The following is an 18,196-nucleotide window of genomic DNA, read 5'->3' as shown; positions in this document are numbered from 1 at the left end:
AAATTTATAGAGATTTTATAGTTTTAAGTTTTTATAGTTTATTGCTTATTTCTATGAAAATTAAACAATTTTTAACATAAAATTGTTAAAAAATTAGTATTATATCATAAAAATATTAACTCTAAACAAAATACTATATAAAAAAGTTACTATTTTAATTCTTTGAACAGAAGTTCAAATATTTCAAATATTTTTATAGCATAAAATTTTAAATTTCTTCAATTTTCTTATATTATATGTATGTGTATATATATATGTAAAATATATATATAATATATATAAATGATCGATTATTTTTTTATTTTTATATTATTTTTTATATGTATTATATTATATATAATGCAATTTATTTTTCGTAAGTTATTATAAAGTTTATATATTATTATATATTATTTATATATTATAAAGTTTAGAAATCAATTTCAGTAATTGAAAAATCATCTCTTAATAGTAACATCATAAATAACATAACTCGTGAAATATGAGAAAATATTTGGATTAATTTGCATATAATATGAATGCAACTGTATTGTATTAGCCATATAAATAAATTCATAAATGATGTAAATAAACTCCAAACTTCGATCAAGTTAAGTATCAATATTTCTATTACATTCACTAATCTTTTACAATATAAAAAAATATATATTTACTTTATATATATTTACTATATATATATATATATTTTTTATTTATTTAATTCTTTTAATGGTATGCAATTAGTGTGAAAGTTAAAAATCTTGATTTTAGAAATTATTTAATTGATACAAAAAAACCAGAAAAGTTTTCTAATTAAAGATTTGTCATATTTAATAATTTTTAAAACTGAGAGAAAATCAACTTGAACGTGCACATTGTTTTCATTAATCCTTTGCACATAAATAATATAATTTTTTATAAAAAACGGAATTATAAATTAAATATTAGGAATCTTTATTTCTAAATATTAGGAATAAAAAAAAATATATATGGAACTCGTATATATATTAGAATTATATATATTAGAATTAATTTTAATTTAATTTCGTTTCATTTCATTTAATTATAACTTCGATGCCAGTGAAGAGATGGTATTTGTTTGCAAAAAGTTAATAATTACAAAATAATATCAAAAGTATTGATTACATAGTTAATTCTAAAATTTTCGAATTTTAATGCACAATGATTTTATATTATAATAAATAATAAATTTTTAAATGAAATTTATAATTAATTAGAAGAAATCGAAAATTATAAGACTAAAATTTTGGATCAAAAAGAAAGTTTATATATATAATATATAATTTTATATATATATATATAATTTTTTATATATATATTATATAATTTTATATAATTTTATATATATAATATATAATTTTTTTAATATATATATATATATTTGAAAGAAAATAAAAGAACAAAATGCGAGATAAGTTACAGATACAGTCGTAAATAAAAACAAATTTTTTCCCACCATATTTACTATTTATCAAAAATAATAAAAATCACAGAAGTTATTTCAAGATCTATTGACCTAATTCCCATTGCTTGCTTTCCATATTTTCCAAGTCACGTGTGAATTAGACTTTCTAAGTCTCTATGTGAATTAGGAAAAAACCATGAAATCAATAGATCTACTAACATAATTTTGAAACAAATACTATTATACAATATATATTGTACAAATAGTTATTTTCAAATTCAAATATTTATGTTCGTTCTCTATTCTATTACTATTTTCTTTGTAAAATAAATTAATCATTTCATAATATTTAACAAAATTAAAAAATAATAATTACATTTTCATTTAAATTTTTGAAATTTTTGACGAGATAGTTATTAAATAATCAATAAATTGGGTGATTATAGAAATTATAGAAAAGATGATTATAAAAAAAACATTTTATTGATTTTAATGATTTTGAAATATATTGTCAAAAATAATATTTTGAACAATTCTTTCTTGATATTTTCAAAACTTATATTTGATAAAATAATAGCCTATGATTTTCAATGTTTTTTTCAAAATTAATGTACTCATATGTATACGTATATAAAGTATCCCTTTCTTAATTACATAAAAGATTAATTACAATTTACATTTTTATTTACAAATTTAATCAATTTATATGACATATGGATGCGACAAAATAATAATTATACCACAGACTTCGTAAAATATATAATAATAAAATATGTTAATAAAATATTAAAAAATAAAAATAAATATTTCATATTTTATGAATATTTTTTGAAAAAGTATTTCATAAATGCTGAATCTGATTATAATAATTGTTTATCATATTATATGAGATTTGCGAAATAATTATATACAAAATATAGATTTTTGCTATATTTACGAAAATAATTTTTTTTCTATCATTGTAATTTAATCATCATTATAAGAATTTCTATTTTTAATAAAAATTTAAAATTGAATTTAAAATTGAATAAATTACTTAATTGAACAATAGTTTATTTTTATTGAAAATATTTTGCCTTTACATTTTTTTAGAAAAATTATATGTATATCTTTTTATTTTATTAATTTCTTACTCGAAGAAAATAAGTTCGAATTTCCGAAAAGTTCCCTTATCGTCATTAATAAGTTAAAAATGCAAAGCAATGGACATTATTTTTATAATAATAATAATAATAATAATAATAATAATAATAATAATAATAATAATAAAAGGAAATATAAAAACAAATTTTTTTATTCAATTTACCTTTTAAGATAATCAAATTTGAAAATCCGCATTTATAATTACTAATAATTAAAATATTGTTTGTCGAATAATGTACAACAATTTTCCCAAATAAGTTTTTTTTTTAGAAAAATTTGTTTATAATGAATAAAAAAAAATATATAATATATATAAAATATTTTCTAAGATAGATGAAATTATGTGTTGCGATTTCATTGTTGAATATAAGAAAATCTTATTATTTTCTTTCTCGGAAATCGGAACGAACGATTCTATTTGCATTACAAGAGCAATAAGCAGTCTGGGAAACGACCTTAAAGTCAGGCAAATATTTACTATCTATTTGGCCGCTTCTTCAATTCTAGATAATTTCGATTTCCAATGTGATCATTCTTGATTAACTCTTATATGGTGTTTATCTTTATGTATTTAAATACTTATGTATATAAATACTACTTCTATTAAATGTATACATATATGATTATCACTTTAATTTAATCCACAATCGACACGTTTTTATCTGAACTTAATTTACTATTCAAGGTCAGTAAATAATTATTTTTCCATATTACTTAATCATAATGGCATCTTATATGTATATTAACCCACTTAACTTTTAATATAAAAGAACAAAATTTTTTCATTTTACATAAAAGTTTAATGTTATATTATATATTTCAAGTTAAAAAAATTAGATTAAGTACCAATTAGTTTCAATATCTTTATTAATTAACTCTATTAACAAATCTTAATAAAATCATTGCACTAATAGAAATATGTAATAGAAATATGTAATTCATTATCATTCATCAAGATAGCAATAAATATAAATTTGAAATAAATATAAATGCTATCATAATGTTATTTAAACAATTTTTTAATAAAATATTTTCATATCTTTATGATTTTGAAAATTTTTGATTTTGAATTTAGATTTTTGATTTTTAAAAATATATTTAAAGCATTTAAATTTTTTTTATATTATATATACATAACTTATTATTAAAATTTTACAATATATTAAAGAATATATAATATACTTTTTTTTATTATTTTTTATTTATATAATAAAAATATATTTTTTTAATTTTCAATTTACAAAAAAAAAAATTATTTCTATTTTTGTTTCAAATATATATATTCAAAGAGAATTTGTGTACTTTTCTTTTGTACATTATAAATAAAATATTAATATAACATTGAATCTTAACGGATTAGTAAAAAGCAAATTAATAATACAATTAAAATAAAAAATATTGTTGCCTTCCTATAATTAGTATCAAGCTTCAATAAAGAATCAAATAAAATTAAAAAAACTAGTTGAGAAGTTAAAAATGCATAATTTAATATATATAGTATTTATTCGTTTTTAATTCACAACTAAAAGTCAATTATGAGCACATATGTACTAATAATATAAAAATAAAGTTTGGAATTATTAATGCTTTATATAAAATTTAAATATGCAACAAATACATAATTAAAATTCCGTCATTTTATAAAATTTTTCATCAAAAATTTATCCAACAAAATCAAAAGAAAATATGAAAAATAAAAAAAAAGTAATTGCTAGCTAATTATTATATTTTTGGCACTCCTTAACAAAAATAAGAAATAATAAATCTATTTAAAATAATAAATATCAATGTTTGACAATAATATAAAATAACGAAGAGTTTTGATCAAAACATTTTTTTTCAACAAGTAAAATAATTTTGTCTATTACTATGAATTATTTAGATTTTTCATAGAATCGATTGAATTTCTCAACTTCCTTCAATAACTGGAGTAATGAAAATTCTTGGTTCACCATAACAAAAAAAAAAAAAAAAAAAAAAAAGAAACAAAGACAATAAATAATAAAGAATAAAAAAAAATCAGTAGAAGCAGAGTAAGGAGATTATTTACAGATTTATGATATTATTATTATCATTTTAATATCATGTTTTGTTTCATTTTCATAAAAAAAATCACAAATGAATATGAAAAAAAAGTCAAAATTACAAAAATTAAATTTATTTTTAAACTTTAAATTATGTTTAAATAACAAAAGCAAAAAAATTTTAAATTGTTAAACCATATATATGAAATTATTGATTGATTTCAATAGGATGAGAATAACAAAACTATTAGTTTTAGTCTTACGATCTGCCATTTAATAGAAGCACTGTCGTGTGCGCAAGAAATGAACATATAACGAATAAATACTATGTATATCAATCATGTAAATACACATACGTATAAAACGTGTTATCATCGTGAAATCGAATGTAAACAATTTTTATTAGAACGAAATTCACCTTTCGAGATCGTTTGCGGCAGAACCAGATAACAGAGCATGAGCACCACCAGCAGATCCATTTGTGTCCACTGCCACAACAAGAGCGTGATGTCATTGATGTCGAGGGTCAGGACCCACGTGGATCAGACGACGGATCGCTAAATCGATTAAATCCATTTAGGAAGACCCACTAGCACGAGAATCGTTGAAATAACACAGCGCGACTTTACCGATCGACATTATATTTTTTTTCACCTCTGTCGATATTACATTTGTGCATTTTTCATCGTTTATCAACTAACTCATAAAATGAACTGAATGATAACTTTCTTGTAAAAAATAAAAAAGAATTATAACAGAAAAGCTAGTAATATCGATCTATACGACTGATTTGTATTGAAACTGATCGTGAGAAGCAACGTATCGCAATACACAATGTGTCAGACTGTTTGTTGATAACTGCAACCTTGTTGCGGTTATAACAGAGTCCCTACGACTGTAGGTATCGTAATGAACGATACCTTGATTTACATTATTTTAATTACATTAAACGGAAGATGAAACCTGTGAAATGTCAATGGTTGCCTAATTAATACAGAATCTATAAAAGTTTTTTATTTATTTTTCTTTTTATGGAGGAGAGATTTTTATTAATTTTTGAAACCATGTATGCGCATAATTTTAAATATATAAAAAGTCACAAAAGTTAAAAAAAATATATAAAAATTATATAAATATATTTTGATAATGTAGAAATATATATATATATATATATAATATAGTATTTGAATTCTAGATTATTATTATATTATAATAAGAATAATATGATAATTAATAAAATTAATTAAATTAGAAATAAGCTTTATTTTTATGCTCCCCATTTATTTAATATAATTACTTTTCTGTGAAGATAATAAACTTAAAAAGTATATTGTATATTGTATTGTATATTTTGAAATATATATAAATAATATTAGAGATAGAAATTAGAAATACAAAGATTTCTCAATTTTTATGTATTTTATTTTTATAATACAATTTCATAAAATAAATTGATTTGATTAAAAACTAATTTTTATGTAAATTTTCAACTTGTTAATTTGAAAAATTTGATCAACGCCATTTTAAGAGAATAACATTAGCTCTAATTATAATAATATTATAAATAATAAATATTTAAAAGTAAAATTAAATTAATGTTCTTTCGCAATTTTAAATAATTTGGAAAATTCAAAAAGTTGATATTATATATCAATATCATTGACACTTTTCGATCTAATATCAAAAAACTCATTCATCAAACCTTTTAATTAGATCAATTAAAATCAATAACTCATTTATTGAAATATATATTGTTAATATATATACAATTAATTTCCAATATAAGAAACTTTGAAATTTTTTTTCTTTTCAATTTTATTATTTATGAACGAAATTAATTATATTTTAACAATAAAATAATGATCTTAATCAAATGATCTTATTAATTTAATTTTACAAATTATAATCTATTTATAAGAAATTTTAATATTAATCATTTATTATATAAATAATACGTATCTAATTTTTTTGAAATTTTGTATATAATAATTCTTAATTATTTTTCTTAATTTTATATTTCTTTATAATTATAAAAGTTATTTATATTTTATTGAAATAATTATATATTGAAAATAATTTTTTTATTTATTGTATCTATTATTATCTATTGATTGTATATATTTTGTATATATTGTATATTTTTTTTCTATTCACATTAAATAAAATTTGTATGAGACTTCTTATATTTATCGTGAAAAACTATTTGTTAAAATATTTAGAATAATCTATATTTTAAGAATGAAGTATTCGTTTTTAGTTTACCAACTACAAAATCTCAAGAGTATATAATTTTAATACCAATGAACATTGAACAAAAATAAAAATTTTAATGAAGAAAATTTAAACGAATTTATTCTATAAATTTAATTCTATCAATTGTTATATTTTTAAATACAATTATAAATTTTTATATATTTAAATATTATTAATTTATTTGATAATTTTTTAATTTAATTGATTTAATTAGGTTAATAGCCGTTTAATTTATCATTAAAAAAAATTATAATAAATTATCATTAAAAAAAATTTATCATTAAAATAAAATGTTAATCAAAGAAAATGAAAAATTATCATATCTTTATTTATTAATGTGGAATAAAAAGAAATTGAATTTAATATAATCTATTGTAAATTAAACATTATCCGATGTCGATGTACTTGTATGTACCTACTTGATTAAATATATGTTATTAATAATATATATAATAATAAAATACAATACGTTTAAAAGTTAGAAAATAGAAAATATTTCAAATAAAATCATTAAACTCACGTATTAAACTTACTTATTATAATCAAAGCTTGTTAAATAATAAAATATATTTATATAAAAAAAATGATAAAATATTAATTAAATATAAATAGATTAAAATCATTTTTGATTCATCAAAATCATCATCTTTTTATTATTATTTTTTTTATTATCTTTAAATAAATTTTATTTATTTATTTTTTTCTAAAATCAATATCAGCAAATTTATTATAAATAGTTTCTTTGGTAATTATTTATAAAAGATTCTTTATTTCATAAAAAAATATGATTATTTGTAAACTTTTGAAGAGTATATATAATAAAAAATTGTAATAATATCGATTTTCTAAATATCAATGGTATGTATATATATATATATTATTCAAAAAATAAATATTATTGAATTTTTAAATCTATTTTTCTTAAAAATAATAAAACTGAATGTATAATATTTATACAACATTGATATAAAATAAAATCTAATGAATAATCATGAATTTTATCAATTATAACACGGAAATGTGTTATCGTAAAGACATTATCCTGGAAATTTTGTGGGGACAGATATGCACGCGCTACAGAAAAATAGTTTTTAAATAACTGGTCATTTGATTATTTCAATTCAACAATAAAATCACAGATAGAGGTAAACTTCAAAAAAAAAAAAAAAGATTTCATTCGTTTTTCATGAAATATTGATAATTAATATATTTTATTTATAAAAATTCACACATAATTATTGAAATTATAAAATATATAACAATAACGGGTGCAAAAACATTAATTTCTCTCTGATTTCAATGATTTTTAAAAATATTATAAAAAATGACAAGTTTCAAAAACTAAAATAATGTTTTAATATTCATCAAACAATTCAATATTTTATCACCAAAAATTTCTTAGTGCAACTTTTCAATAAAAGTAAATTTCTGTTTAAATTTTTATTTATAGAAAAATTTAACAAAAAAATTATATTCTACATATATTTAATTCGATATTCAAGAACAGATTAATGATGATGTTCATAATAGATGAGTTCTAGTATATTTGTGAAAAGAATTGCTATTATTGCATTTGTGATACATGTTTATATAATTGTCGCTTATCTACTATTTTTATAAACATCACAACAATCGACAACCAAAATCTATACAACAGTAAATTAATGTAATTAGATTTTCTATTAATAATATAATTATAGTTTCTATTTTAACGAACTTAAACATTCGACAAATTTATCAGATTCGCGGAAAATAAAATATAAAACGATTAAAATTACAATGACTGAAATTATAATAATAATTTCATATTTATTAATATCTATTAATTTAACATCGATTATTGTAATTTTTAAATTGATTTTCCAAAGATTATGTTGCATTAATAGATATTAACAATAAGTATGAAGTTAAATATGGCTATTTTACTAAGATTTTTATAATTTTATAATAGATAAATACTATGATAGATCCATATATATTTTGAATATAATATGTTTATAGAAATAATAGATAAACAGCGATCATATGCTGTATATAAATATATATAGAAATTAAATATAACAGTAATAAAATTTTTTTGAAAATATCTCGGAGACTCGGAGCAACAGTAACATGTATCTATAACAAAAAATAGTTTAGAATATTAAATTTGATAAATATATTTCAAGATCATCGAAATCAATAGAAACATCTTTTTATAAATAATTACCATAATTTATGATTCAGTATTAAATGGCTTTTAATTACAACATTAACATTAGAAAGTATAAATAAATATAAGATAAATATTTTTTAAATGCAGATTAAATTTTATTAAATGCAAATATAAAATCAAAACATTTATCAATATAATTTGAAATGATTTTATAGATTTATAATATATAGAAAGAATTTATTTTTTTATTATTCACATGGAATATTCCATTCATAATTGATAGCAATTATAGAATATTATTGATAACTAATTATTTATTCATTTACACGTCAACGATAAGACGAACTGTTTGATGAAACAAATTTGATAACCTATATACAAGGCCAATTAATATCATGAATTAAGATTATCTGTTAGCAAATAAAAAAAGTTAAATATTACGAATATAAACATACGATACTGTAAACATAGTATACTGTATGTGGCGCCCTCACGGTTTGCAGTGATAAACTGAAAGCAACCGAGGATAAAGATAGAAATCTACAAATTATATTACCATTCAAAAATATTATCAAACATTTATTAATAAATTTATTATTAATTATTAAAGATAATTTGAATCTTACAAAATATAATTATATTTTTATTAAAAAAAAAGATTTAAACATTCAAAATTACTATAATTACAGATAAATATTAAATTTGAAATTTGTATTTGAATATCAGTAAATTGTTAAAAAATAATTATATTAGTTATTATTTCTATATATTTAGATATTCCATATAATATAATATAATCTTATTTTATATTTAATTGTAATTGATACTTTAAATTAGAGGAACTGATAAGTACTGCCATCTGGAGAGTCAGCAGTGACATCGTTTCGACAACAATTGCAATTACTAATTGTCGTTAACTTAGTGTTTAATATTACTTCAAAACTATGTATATATTCACATATTTCGTTCTACTATTTTACGTCTATTTTATGTTTTCACCGAAGACATTCGAGAGTTCGTTTCTCTTCATAATGAGTTTTCCTGACAAAACACTTCGCCATCTACTCAATTTCCTCATTGTTATACGTCTTCCTCTCTCGAGAAATAACGGTTTGGTTCACAATAAGTGCAGAGAAACGTGTAAAAAGTCTATTGTTACCGATAAAATAAGACTAAGAAAACCGCAAAAGCGGTAGTAAGATCAGGCACAATAAGAGAAGCAATCTTGATTTTATCTCTTTAATGTAATCTCTTTAAAATAATCTCTTAATATAATATTAAATAATTACTGTTGCCAATAAATGCGGATATTTTTTTAAATTTTTTATACCATAAAAATTTCTAATCGTTGATATGTTGCGATATGATTCGATCATTTTACAATTATCTTAATAGGATTATTTATACAGTTTTATATAGTTGTGATAGATATTTTTGAATAAAATTATCGTTCTTGTGATTTTTTTATTAATGATGCAACATTATAAATAATAGTATAAAATTTTAGCAAACAAAATATTAATATTAAATTTAATATTAAAATTTATAATAAAATTTTTAAAATACATATGAAAAATATTTTTTCTTTTAATAATTTTTTTAAATTTATTTTATGATAATACTCTTTAACAATGAATTACTTAATATTCCTATTTTATACATTTTATATTCCTATTTTAAAACGTAGGATTTCTTATTTCTCAAAATTGCAGGAAAAAATGTATTTTATTTTAACAATGTAACATTAATTTATTTTCATCGTGATATATATATTTCTATTTAACATGTCCTTTTTTAAAAGCTGCACTCAATCTATCCTATTGTTCTTACTCTCCATATACAAATTCATTTTTCATCCGACGAAAACTTTTATTTATAAAGATGAAATAAATAGTATCTTATGAAGATTTTAATCTTCCGAAATTATATTATGCGTAATATTTAATAAAAATCACCATCTACATTAAACGCGCCAGTTGTTTCATGACATCAATAAATTATTTTATATAATTTGAGCATTTCCAATTAAAAATCTTAAAATTTATATTATTTTATTTATAATATTTTATTAAAAATTGAATTATTAACATATATTAATTTTAATAATAAAAGCAATAATTTTATAATACTATACAGGAAATATAAGATGACATTAAAAATTACATTAAAAAGAACAAACCATTAAAATTTATGCTTTATGTTTTATTAATCATATCTGTGAAATTAAATATGTCAAAAAATAATATATTTACAAGATTTTTGTAATTAGTTTAAGAAAGGATTCTCATATTATAGTATTTATATAAACCAGTAAAAAAATAAAATATTTATAAAAAATATATTTTTAAATTTTAAATTCCAAAAAATAACAAGATATATTGTTTTGTAAAATGCCTCAGAGTTTAAGATAGAAAAGAAAGTTAATTATATGTAATTATTTGGTTTCAAAATATCATCATTATGGCTTAATTAATATTGAGACTAATAATTAATTTCAACAATATTGAATAGAAATATCAACAATATTGAATAGAATAATCATTGAATTAAATTTCAACATTTTCATTTTTAATTTTCAATTTATTAAAGTTTAATTTTACTTATTCAAATGAATATTAAAATAAATTTTTGATATATTAAATAAAATATTTTCTTCACAAAAAAATATTTTTTATTTTCTTTATTTTTTTATTTTCTATGTAAAATGCATTATAATGTATTAAAAAAAAAATAAATGTGATTTCTTAAAGATATACAAAGATATAAATTAGATTATATTCTAAACTACAGATTTTAAAACTTTCAAAAAATTATTTATAACGTAACTAAGTTTATTATAGTTATAGAAAATAAGTAAGTAAAACATATTTTTGTCATTGATTTTAATTAAGCATTTTAATTTTTAACATTTTATCTATGAAAAATTCATCTTTTAAATCAATATATTAATAATTAAAATTAATATCATTAAATTATTTATATTTATATTTATTTATATTTATATTTAATGAAGTAGATTTTATGATATATACATTTTCATGTTTTATATTATAGTTTATATTACGTATTAATCAATGTTTTTCAATGTTATTTTGAGACACGATTTCCTTTTATAATATCTAGATAAGCTATAACCTCTTTGCTTTTCATAATTATATAAAAATAATCTTTAATAACATAAAATAAATATAATATTTTATTTTTAGCGATATTGATTACACATATGCATAAAATTCATTGAGAATATTAATGAAATATTAAAAATTTATATCATAGAAAATATAAAATATTCAATATATGATTAATCAATAAATTTATAATATTTTATATTTTTATAATATTTATCATATTACATTACAATATTTTTATATTTTTTTAAATATTATAATAATTTTGCGCTACATAACATAATTTATTACGTATTTAAATAGATATATTAAAATAAATATTTATAGATATATAAATAATATAGAAAAGTTTTATTATAAAATTTTTTATGTAACGATTCCAAATAAAAATTTTATCAATCTTCTTGATAGTCATAATCCAGATTAAAAAATACTGCATTAAATATCATATATATGCGAAGCATTTTATTTTAAATATTTTATAGTATATAAATTTTTTCATTTATTATGTGCATAAAAAAATATAGATATTTTTAGAATATATATCTAATTATTATAAATCTTTTATATTTAGAATTAATCTAAAAAATTTTAATTACTTCTAATATCCTATATTTTCAACAATAATAATTGATCATAAACGATGACATTAACATTTCTCAAGTATCAGATGAAGAGAACATAAAGAATTTTCCTGAGGAAGACTTAAAAATGGTTCAGTGCAAAGTTATCGAAGTGATCTAAGCTCAATCTTCTTTCCATAGATGGATTCGAGGGAGATAAAAAAAGCACCTGACCAGTCTTTACCCGAGACTCGTCTGTAGACAAGTACTACCGCTCTCTCTGTCTATATCAGAAGACACAATGAGAATACGATGCGCGCGCAACTGTCGTAGGTTGTGTGTGGATTTAAAAGAAGAAATATATGTGTATACAATGTACGAGAAACAAAACGAACATTGAAATAGACAGCGAGCCATTCTGAGCCAATGCTTGATGTACATCCACTTCATCAGATTGTTTCTATCTACAGAACCGTTTATAGAAAAGACCGTTAAGAAAAATCATTATTTTATAAAGAATATTTAATGAAATGAAAAATGAAAATTTGACCATTGTTTAATATATTTAATGTAAGTAATATGAACGTGAGAATTTTCTATTCCTCGTGCGCGATTGATACGTATGAAATTTTCTAAAAAACATGAAAAATGAAAAAGAAAGTTTCATATTTGGTTTTCTTTTTGTATGCGTTCAATACAAATCAATTAATCATAACATTATGCAGTAATTTTAAATTTCGTTGCATTTTTCACTGTTTTACAATAGTTTTTTGTATATATTTAAATATATAAACCACCAATAATCTGTTTCAATTTTTAATATCGTATTAAATATATTAATGCAATATTCCCCAATTTTTTCAAGATAATAACATGTTATACTCAATTGTTTGTCAACATGATTTTAATCAACTTGAAAAAATAAAATGTTTTGACATTTATTATAATTTATTATTTACTATTTAGAAAGAAAAATATATTTAAAAAATATAGATATAATAAAAAATTAATTTTCGATTTAGCTATTATATCAATAAAGAAAATAGATAACGTAACCAATAATCATTTTTAATTATCATATTAATTGATATATAATATTCATGAATTTTCAATATTATTTATAAATTAAAAATTTTTATGTTAATAAAATTTTTATGATTTATACTTGAGATATCTTAACACGTAACGTAATATATTACTTGAAAAATATATCACTTTAACATACAAATAAAATGTGATCAAATAAGAGAAATTATATTTCATTTTATTTATTTTTTTTTAATTAATATGTAGTTTAATCAGAATTTGATGTTTAATAATTTTATTATTTATGAACTTTATATATGTAAATAGAAAGTGTATAATATATAATAATTATATTTATAATTATTTTTATTTTAAACTTTAATTTTTAATTTCAGTCCTTTTATGAATCTTAGATAAATTATGTGAAAGTTTTTAATATTCTTTTTTAATTAATAAAATATAGTAAATATAAAATATATTTAAAATATAAAATATAGTAAATATAATAAATAATCAATACCATTTAATTATAAATAATATAATAAAAAATAATATAAGATGAACTGAAATCTGTAAAATCTATTTATTTGAACGCATATTATTCAGTCGAAAAATTAAAGTGGAAAGATTCGAGTATTATTCGAATAAATGCATTAAAAACATCGAATAGATAAAATTAATCTTAAATAAATTCTTGTTTTTCTATTGAAATAAGTCCATAAATAAATGTGAGGCTATTATACATATATCGTTATCAAGATTGAAAACGAAACTAACGATATATTATCTTGTATTTGGTCAAGAGCGATAAGAGCAGTTACATAGTGTCTGGATGACCAAACCAATGATCAAATTTAATAAATTCTTCAAGATTCAATTTTTAAAATAAATTTTTCCATAGTCAAGTTTATTCAATATAAAAATATATAAAAGTAATTTGCCATGTATTTATTTAAGGCTAAAATGATATATTTTTTTTGTTTTTCAATTAAAAATAATAAAATTCGAGAAATAATAACACGGCAAACAATCGATCTGTATTAGGCCTATAATATTTAATTTAAATAAACAATAATGCAGAAGTAATTTCATTTTTTATACATTTTTTTTATACATATATTATTTTTATTTTATATATTTTATTTGATATAAAAATATCATATAATTTTTTATTTGAAAAGAATATACAAAAAAGATACTGAATTTGATACTAAATTTAAAACAATTTTTTTTATTATCAATAAAAAATAATATAAAAGAAAAATTTTTCATTCAATATTAATGATTTTATTATAAGAATTTTTAGAATGGAACGATTCAATGCAACAAGAATGCAAATATCAATAGAATTAAAAATAATATTTATCTATTAATAATATTTATATATTAATAATATTTATATATTTATATATTAATAAATATCGATTACAATGAATAATTTTCAATTGATTTGATGACAAGAATATATTTTCATTGAAAAATATAAAAATGTGCAAAAAAATATGGAATGAAGAAAATGAGTTGTGATTTTATAACAAATTGAAATCAAAAAACATCACATTAAATGATTTCAAAAATAGACGAATTATTTGAAAATGATAGCAATTTTAAAAATGTTATTGCATATTAAAATATTATTACATATAATATAAGAATATTATTCTAACTATTATCCATTATAATATAATGATTATAATAAAATTAAGTCTCTTTAAATTTCTTTAATATATTATTATTTTTTTTATTTCGGCAGTTCCAATAATGAAATCATATTTACTGAAGTAAATTATATATTTATTATAGTAAAAAAAATATTTATATTTTATATTTATAATCATATTTATAATACATTTGAAATAGTATTTGGTTTTTAATTATTTTTGGTTGATTTAAAATTATTTAATAAAAAAATAAAACTGTCTTCTACAGTTTTAGATTTTATTTAACGATTTTGATACAATATCAAACGAATTAATTGTGTTATAAGAAAATCAACTGTTTTTATTTCTTTAAATTTATAATTTCTGACAATCTGATAAGTAATCGAAATGCATAAGTTAAATCATTTATTCATAATTTTTCATGCTTTTATGAAAGAATCATTGTTTTAATACTTTGTTTTTTAATTAAATACTTTGGATATTTTTATGCGAATTTATTATAAAAAAAACTTTATATAATTTAAAGAAAATCTTTATCGAAGATAGGAGATTATTATAAATATGAATAATATATAAAATATAGAATATAATAGAATATAATAGATTATCAGATATTTAATTGTCAATATATTTAATTTAATTTATGTTAAATTGCATATTTTCTAATTGAAATTTAGCTTATATTAATAATTTTTATCGAATTACGATTTATTAACTTCATTTGTTAATCAGAATTTGTTTCATTTATATAATATATAAGATTTGTTGACATGAGCATAAAATGAACAATTTTTGAATTGAATAATTATTGAAATTTTCAATTTGATCAACATAATTATACGGACATTTGTGAATGATTTATGTAAGGTTGATCAAATCAATCATATCAGTCAATCAAAAGTTGCTTTATATAAATATGATTTAAATATTGATCTCATGACTTCAATAGAGAATAATATTTTTATATTCTTTTATTAATCACTTTAAAAATTAAATCGATATATTTTTTTGATAAAAAATAAGAAATAAGAATTGATAAAAACTTAATTACATAATATTATATTTATTCATTAATTAGTTTAAATAACAAATAACTTTTTTTAAATAATAAATAAAATCAACTTATTTATTATTTACAGATAAATATTTCAAATTCCTTTAGATATTCATTATTCAAAATTTGCTCAATTATGGTTAAAAAATTAATAAAAGAAATTCTATTGTTGATTTATGAATACCAATTTTTAAACAATACATTTTGTTCCCATCGACTTTCCTGTTTTTTATTATTATTTATTAATGCTATTGTGCAGGAGTATAAATTAAGAAAACAAATGATTTATTCAAATTTTCAATATGCTATTCTTCTTTTTCCAAAAATTCTCAGGGTACGACAAACAGCTGACAATATCGAGGTAAAAGACCTTAAAACACCTGTTTCAGGTAAGAAAAATAAAAATCGATTACCATATTTGCCGGAAATCACGAGGATCCACAACAGGATGAAACGAAAAAGTTAAAATTGTATGATTATTTTCTATAATGAAAAAAATTTGCTTTCCAATTTTTATGCAATAAATATTTTTTATTAAAATTTTTGAAATATTATAAATTTGAAATTCTAATTTTTTTCTTTTGTTATATATATTTTTATTTTTCTTTCTGATTTTATAATTTCTCTTATATTAATAATCAAATTTTCATCTTTCTATTATAAATTTATTGATATTTTAAAATAAATGTATTAAAAAATACAAAATTATTTCCAAAATAATAATTTTCTTTAATCCTAAAATTTAAATCTTTTTTATTTAAAATTAATTTATTTAAATAATTCGTACATATTAAAAAAACAAAAATTATCGTAATTTGCAGAATAAGAATTTATAAAATCAATAATAATATTTTTTAATTGTTTGCAATATCTTAAAAAATTTGTTGATCAAATTCAGATTTTAATATGTTAAATATTATTATAAAGAATAACTTTTCTTTGTTAGAAGTCATGAATAAAGAATTTTTCTTCTATTGCGTTCTATCTAATATAATTTACAAGTTTCGATGATTTTTTCGATTCGACCCCTTATCACAATTATTACTATTTCAAAACAGAACGCATATGCTGATGAGTCATTCTTGTTAGACGAAACTGATGAGTGAGATCATTCCTTGCTTATTACGATAAGAGATCCAGTTAAGAAACCGAGTCAGTGTTCTAATACAACGTTTATTGTTCTCAATTATTATCATTATTTTCATAGAATTATTATAATAAATATAATAAGACTATACTATACTGAACGTGCAATTTTTCTAATGTTTCATTTATCTTTTCATTTCAATTTGTATATCACGAGAAAAATTGACAAAATAATTCTTTTGCTTCTCTATTATTCCAGAAAAATATAAAAAATAAATTTATACAATCCCTTAACAAAATATTTTTAGTTAAATCTAATATGAAATCAAAAAAAAAAAAAAAAAGAAATAATTTAAAAAATTTAAAATATTATATATATATATAATATAATATAATATAATAAATTACGATTTAATAAATGGATAATTATATTTAAATAAAATTATACATTTAAATAATATAGTACAAATGTTTTCATTACATTGTTTTCATTAATTTCTGATTATTCTAATTATTCTTTAGTTTTAATTTCACTCACATTGATACAACACAAAACAAATTAACTATGTTATAAAAAAATTGATTGCATTATATATGTAAATATAAAACATATAAGAATATCACACAATGTAAATACAAGAAAAAGTAATTTCAACTTTTATTACACAAGGCATTAATATATAATAATATATCATAAG

The 18,196-nt window shown here is 18.4% G+C and overlaps 1 protein-coding gene across 4 annotated transcripts in view; it reads right to left on the bottom strand.

Moving 5' to 3' along the window:
- step (cytohesin steppke) overlaps positions 1–18,196 on the bottom strand; it is a 150,051-nt gene that overhangs the window by 120,668 nt on the left and 11,187 nt on the right. For 2 of the 4 annotated variants that reach the window (XM_086915808.1, XM_086915807.1), the window contains exon 3: positions 4,991–5,129. The exons of the other annotated variants lie outside the window; for them this stretch is intronic. In XM_086915808.1, the coding sequence (XP_086771934.1) occupies positions 4,991–5,086 (96 nt within the window). In that variant the 5' untranslated portion in view covers positions 5,087–5,129. The remainder of the gene's footprint in view (positions 1–4,990; positions 5,130–18,196) is intronic. 4 annotated transcript variants of the gene reach the window in all.

Source organism: Apis florea, unplaced genomic scaffold (assembly GCF_048593485.1).
Source record: "Apis florea isolate Af1SG1 unplaced genomic scaffold, ASM4859348v1 contig_3794_pilon, whole genome shotgun sequence".
NCBI classification, from domain to species: domain Eukaryota; kingdom Metazoa; phylum Arthropoda; class Insecta; order Hymenoptera; family Apidae; genus Apis; species Apis florea.
The sequence above is the reverse complement of the archived record's forward strand: the minus strand, read 5'-3'. Positions and strand labels throughout refer to the sequence as shown.